General features: G+C 52.4%; 1 protein-coding gene across 9 annotated transcripts in view; it reads right to left on the bottom strand.

Moving 5' to 3' along the window:
• Positions 1–2,250: 2,250 nt before the first annotated feature.
• Positions 2,251–6,736, bottom strand: part of FBXO34 (F-box protein 34) — a 39,516-nt gene continuing 35,030 nt past the window's right edge. For all 9 annotated transcript variants that reach the window (XM_048306142.1, XM_048306147.1, XM_048306141.1 and 6 more), the window contains one exon: positions 2,251–5,065. In XM_048306142.1, the coding sequence (XP_048162099.1) occupies positions 2,920–5,065 (2,146 nt within the window). In that variant the 3' untranslated portion in view covers positions 2,251–2,919. The remainder of the gene's footprint in view (positions 5,066–6,736) is intronic.

The following is a 6,736-nucleotide window of genomic DNA, read 5'->3' as shown; positions in this document are numbered from 1 at the left end:
GTCCAGACACTCCAAATGCTCCCAGGCAGGGAAGCCAAGCACATGGTGCAGTCCTTCGTCCTCAGTTCTAAACACTGAACTTTGTAAATCCAACACTGGATTTTTTTTTTTTTTAATTGCTTCTTAGGAAAAAAAACCCCAACATTCATCAGACCTTGGCTTCTCCCTGAACCATCCCTTAAGGAAACAGAAATCTGCATTTTACAACGTTACAGGAAAAAAAAGCCTGCAGGCAGCTCAGCATGGCAACACTCGGAACCAACCCACTTCTGGACGCAAAAGCTTGCTCTGTGAAACAATTTTTAACGGCAGTGCTGTGCAGGAGGGACAGTTCCAGCAGACAACGTAATAAATGATGTATAAACCAGCCCACGCTCCCCAGCCAGCCTGGGGGGAGGGCACGGATGGGGTAGGGTAGATAGCAAGTTGTCCTCTGGATTTCCCTGCTCCAAGAACAAAATAGCCTCATGATATTATTTTATCCTCGTTTCCCCCCTTGTTCAACAAAGGTGACCAAAATCTCACACCCTGTTCCAAATAGAATGACCTCACTGGCCCCTTATCTAATTACAAAATATTTTCCTTTGCTGCTCCACTCCAGCCTCGCAGGGACTTTCCTCGCTGCTGTCAAGCCTCACGTTTTCCAGAGTCTTGGGTGGGGGGGCAGGAAAGCAGCTTCTTTCCCCTTGCCCCTAACCAAAATGAAGCTGAAGGCCTTTGATGCTGAAGGCTTTGGCAAAGCAACAGCCTGGAAGTTGTTTTGCTGCTGGTCCGGGTGCAGCCGAGGGAGCAGATGGAAGTTTGGGTGAAGCCTGTGCCCCGTTAGAGGATGAAGTCGGGGATTAAGGAGAGATCCTGATTTCCCTCTCCCTCTTCCCAGCCGATTACAAGGCGGCCACACCCTTCTTTTAGATTCCTAATTTCATTCCTCCTGGTTGTCATCATGTCTGCAGTGCAGGGAGGCTGAGCAGCTCCAGGAGGGGTTGCTGACACCCGGGGGGTGGCAGGAGCAGGTGAAGGCAAAAAATAAAACCAGCACATCCTTCAAACCTCCCTGCAAAGCCTGAGCTCACCAAGCCCACATTTCAGGCTGCCAGGGCTCGATTTTCCTTCTCTCACTGTTAAAGAACAAAAGCATCCGCCTTCAAACCCTCTTTTGTCCTCCTCACACTCCGACACCAGGTGAGCCGCTCCCTGTGATCCCAGGGCAGGTGGAGGTGGGTGGCTCAGCCTGGCCCCCACAGCCAGCAGTTTTCCACACCTTTCTGCTCCAGCACCAAAGGATAGAGAACAGGATGAGCCAGGTGCAGGGCCACCCCATCCCTGCCCTTTCCAGCTGCTCCCTGGGGTTGGCAGGGCAGAGGAAGGCCCAAGATGAGCCCTATGGGAAGGTGGCACCGGCTCTTCTTGCACCAGGTCAGAGATTTTGGCTGCTCCAGCCTGAATGGTGAGAGCCAGGAGTCCATCCGTGCCCTGAGAAGGGGCAGAGAAACAGCAACAGCACCAAGTGGGGGGAGAGAAGGGACACGGCCAGGGCAAGGGCACGGCTGCCACGCTCCCTTTGGCTCCCTGGAACACGGCTGCTGCTCCCCTGACTGAGCTGGACGCGGCTGCTGGACTGGCCAGGGTCCATTCCCAGACTTCCAAACCATCCACCCTCAGAGGGGTGTAACGGGAGGCTGAGGTCTGGCTCACAGCACGGCAGGACAGGAATGGATCCAGGGAAATTCTCCACGCTCCGCTCCCATTCCGAGTGTGAGGAATCGCCGTTCATCCGACACAAACTCCGCAGTGCCCCTGGGAGGCAGCGACTCACAGCACTGGGACGAGAGGCCAGGGGCTGCAGCAGAGCAGGGCAAAGCACTGCAAGGATTCTTCTTGCAAGGGAAAAATTCCATACAGAGCAGATAGGAAAGCTTCCAGCACATCACAGAGCCAAGGCACCTCCACGCTCGTCCTGCTGGACCCACACTCCGTCCTCGAGCATCCAGGGAACAGGTCAGGTGCCCACACAAGAGCCAAGAAGCAGGATGACCAGAAAGTGCCTGTTTTTGCAAGCTTTACACACCTAGCACCAGAATTCCCAATGAAAGGAGCCTCTGCTGCATGCAGGGCTGGCAGGAAGGAAAGGAAAAGCTGGAATCTGTGACAGAGCGGGGAGTTCTCCAAGTACTAGAGATTTGGGGGTTTTTTGTTTCCTTGTTAGTAGGAGGACAGGTTTGCTAGAGAAAGCACACTGCACGTCTGAACTACAGCACAGCACCAAGTTTCTGCATTTTTATTTTGGGGCAAAAGTCTTACAAGAGAAAGTCTGGTAAGGCAGATCTAGAATGCACATTTTATTTATGTAAAAAAAGAACCCCAACCAGACAACATGGGTAAGGTAGACAAGAACTTTTTTTTATATTCTGACTATACAATAATATTCCTCTCTTTTTTTTTTTTTTTTAAATCCACTGCCACACTACTATAATGGATCTGCTCTATAGTCTAAGTTTCAGGTTGTCCAGTTAAGTTGTCTGCAGCTTCTTTAAACACGTTGACCTTTACCTATTTAGAGTTTCTTCTCAGAAACATTCATATATTATACAGGATATACAGATTTTGAAACAAGACACTTAAAAACACACACACCTATAGCCGCAACACTGGGATAGCTGCATTGTAGGGTTACCTTGTTCAGCCAGCTGTAGACTCTGTATGTACATAATTAGTTTTTATAGTGTTATTTACAGAGATGGACTAAAAGCTCTCTTTTAATCTAAAAGGTAAAGGCTCTTGTGTTTGAGTATGTGCAGTTTCATAGCCCTGTGAGAAAAAAAAAATCATCACGACAACTATATACACTGTAAACAGCACAAGGCATGAGAATCTTCTTCTCCTCCTCCTCCCCCAAACAATCTCACAGGAAAGTGTGCACTAATATTCCTCTTCCACCTCTGCTCCCGCTCCTCGGGTTTTCTTATGGATGGCGCGGTTAAAGCTGTGGCAGGCAGGGACCCAGTGATTGTCATGGAGACCCAACTTGCAGCCCGGGATGCCCTTCTGGGAGCGGTGGCAGCACATCCAGTAGCCAGGCCCGTAGGGCAGAGCCTGGCAGTAGGGCTTGGGATGCCACCGGCACAGGGACACGTCCCCCTTCACGTATTTCTTCTTGCACTGCTTGCAAGGGTCTTCCCGATAGCGGGGGTCGCGGACCCAGCGCGAGTCCGCCGGCCTGATGTTGTAGTACTCGATGATGAATTTGAAGTAGTAGCAAGTGCATTTTAGGGCAACCAGGCTCCTGGTGGGAAGCAATCCAAAGATTTTCACGATGATGTGGTGAGGCAAGAAGGCCATGTACTGCTGAGGCTCCAAAAGCTGCTGGATTTTAAACCTGGTCTCCAGAAAGTCATGCGAAACCTGCCGCTTTAGGCAGGAAGCATCAAGTACTTGCAAAGCCCCTTCTGTGGGAGGGACAGAAGGGGCCAATGGCTCTGTAGGGACACTGCTTCTGACACATGATCTACCAGATGCCAGAGCATCCTCATCCTCATTTTGGGCTACTTTCCCTGGCTTCTCCTGGATATTCTCCTGCTGTGGCTGTTGCTCGTGAGCAGCAGGCTGCTCACCCTGGAGGAAAAACAGCCTCCCTGGGAGTGAATCCTCACCAGAACTGGAGCTGGAGTGCTTCTCCTTCCTGCACCCTTTCTCTGTCTTGGTGACTGATATACTGATGCATAAGGGCTCCTTCCTAGCAGGATGCTTTGGGAAAATTACAGACTCTTTCGACGTACAATCAACAGTCGTGTTCTTGCTCTGCAAGGGATCCGGTGGCAGCCTGGCAGCAGCTGGACATGGGGACAGCAGAGCCCTGGGAGGCTCAATCTGTGCTTCAGTGTCATTCCTGCCAGCTGTCATTGCCAACACCGCCTGGGCAAGTCCCGAATTCACATTCCCCACCCGGGTATCCAGCCCCGAAGGAAACGGCTGCTGGGCAGAGGCAGCGCCATCCCACAGCTCGGTGTCACCCAGAGGGCCACAGCGGCCTCCGTATCCAGCCTCTGCCACCCCTGCCTCCTCCAGCCCGTCCCCCTGAGCCGGGACCCCCTTCTCCACCTCTCCCTCAGGCTGGGTGCCACTGGCCAGGAGCACCCTGCCGACATTCCTGCGGAAGCTGTTGTTCCGGGAGAGGCTCCCGGCCTCCCGCTCGCTCTGCCGCCTCAGGCACTCGGACTCCAGCTTGGCCACCATGTCCAGCACGCGCACGGGCTCGCCCTGGGGCTCGCCAGGGCCCCGCTCCGCGTGCGCCTCGCACGCTGCGGCCAAGGAGAAGGGGTCTGAGCCGGGCAGGGCGGCCTTGGGCTGGGCGCTGAGCCTGGTGGCAGAGGCGGCCGTGCAGGTCTTGGCACAGTCCACGAGCAGGGCGCTCGCCCGCTGCTCCAGGAACGCCACCATCTCGATGACCGACAGCGAGCGGCCCGGGAACGCGCCCTCCGCGCTGTCACTGCCGAAGTGCACTGAGCAGTGCTCGATGCCGCAGGCGAAAGGCTCCGGCTGGGAGCACCTGGCGTTTGCCTCCCTCATTCTTTCCAGCTGAATTTTGGCTTTTTTAAGATCCACCGATTTTTTCCTGCGTTTGGCCGTTCTCCCGTCGATGTCCCACGTGCTCTTGATTTTCATGGAGCCCGTGCGGGCGTTGCTGCTGCACTGCTGGGCTGCGAAGAAGGCGATTTTCTCCTTGGTGTTGCCAGGTTTCACCACAGCCCAGACATCCAGCGGCCCTTCCCCTTCTTCTCCCTGGTGGATTGTGGCAGACAGGGCGTTCTTCTTCTCCCTGGCACTTGGACCATCCGCTGGGCCTTTCCCGTTCATATTGCACATAGTATTTGGATAAATAATCCCCAGAAGCTTTTGAGATGGAGTCACGAGGGAGGGTTTTAGGAAAACGCTCAGTTTGGTGCAGTTGGCGTATTTTTCTCCTTGTGCTGGTCCCTGGTGGCCTCGCAGGGAATCCTGGCTTATTTCTGGGGATCGCTCTTTCTTCTGTAACTTGAGATATGGCTTTAAGTGCATACCAGAAACCCTGGAAAAACAGAGAGGGAAGAAGTTATGGTTGCAAAATATGCCTGTGTGGAATCAGAGAAGGTGGCCCAGAGCAGGCACCAGCCCACACCTCGAGAGGAACCACATGAGAAAGGAAAAGAGCCACCAAGGTTGCAAAATCCACCCTTGGAGAACTTCCTGCAGTAGGAGAGAACTTCCCATTAGAGAAATCTGTTTCCAGGCAGTTGCAAGGAGAAATTCTAAAGTTTAAGTTGTATCAGTTGTGAAAACATAGCTAGTGGTTCATTCTTGAGCGAGAGCCATCCTTCTGCCTGCTCCTTCCTCAATCCAGTTGCAAGGCACACATAGGTCACAGGGTTTATCTGGACATCAGCTACCACACACACTCCTTTCAGCAGATAAAGCGAGGTTAAAGCTCAAAAGGGAAATAAGCAAGAGTAATTCTAATAATCAGAGATCCCAGGGGATATCTAATCTCCTAGCATCACCCGAAATCACAGAGTGGTTTGGGCTGGAAGGGACCTTAAAGCTCATTTTGTTCCACTTCCTTCCACGGGCAGGGACACCTTCCACTATCCCAGGTTGCTCCAAGTCCCATCCTTGGACACTTCCAGAGATGGAGCAGCCACAACTTCTCTGGGCAATGAAACCTTTCCTTTAGTATATTGATAGTGGCAAGTTTGGTGACTTTCCCATAAGGATCCTTATGTTATACATCAGATATGCCCCCAAAAGTGACAGCAGCATAGCATGCAGCTGAGGACACCCCCTCTCAAGGATGGGATTTTACAGTCAAGAATTCCAGAGCTGAGAAGGACCCCTTGGATGCTGCTGACACTGCAGCAGCAGCCCTCCTGCAGCAGCCCCAGACTCCTCTGTCCTGTCACACCTGCACAGCCATCTTCTATTCAAAGCTCGGGAACGCTGGAGCCCAGGGCACTGCCACACAGGATGCAACCACCAGGAGACTCCAGGCTCTTCTCCCAAGAGTATCGCATAAGCACATTACAGAACTAACTATAGATTACGTTTCCATGGTAATCTTTGAGTTGTTGCACTCAAAGGCCTCCTCTTTGGGGATGATCTGTGCTCGAGAGTTGAAGAGCAGCAGGTTCAATGCCACGTTCATTATGAGCTGACACAGGCACACTCAGGCACTGAACACGCTTCCCTTGAGAGCCAACACCAAGAGAGTTGCTTAAGTATGGCAACTTTGTACGTTTCTAGCCTAAAACCAGCTTTTAACTAAAAACCTCAATTTGTTGGTCTATAAAGTCCAACAAATTTATAAGTGATGCTGCCCAAGCAGAGGAAGCCTCTAGGACTCGGAGCAGCCATGCTGCTTAACCACTGCTTTCCCTGGAGATTTGGTCCCTCCTTCTGGCCCTAATGACAAGAAGGGAGGGCAAGCACAGAGATTTTGGGGAGGTGCAGCAAGAGGAAGGGCTTAGTTCACCTTTCTACACTCCTCTGGTCCAAGAAGTGCTTTGAAGGCCAGGAAGCAGCCACTGGAAAGGCAGATTCCTTCCCTCTGGATTTTTAAGGGAGACCATCACCTGGCTCTTGCAACCAGACAGTGCCAAAACCACCTGCATCTCACCTAGAGACTGTGGGGGTAAGAGATGTCAGTGCTGCAGACACACCTACCCAGTCCCTGGGTTAATTCTCTCCCCCTGCCAATTCCAGCTCG

The sequence above is a fragment of the Corvus hawaiiensis genome, chromosome 6, assembly GCF_020740725.1.
Source record: "Corvus hawaiiensis isolate bCorHaw1 chromosome 6, bCorHaw1.pri.cur, whole genome shotgun sequence".
Classification (NCBI taxonomy): Eukaryota; Metazoa; Chordata; class Aves; order Passeriformes; family Corvidae; genus Corvus; species Corvus hawaiiensis.
Note: the sequence above shows the minus strand (reverse complement) of the source record. Positions and strands in the feature narration are given on the sequence as shown.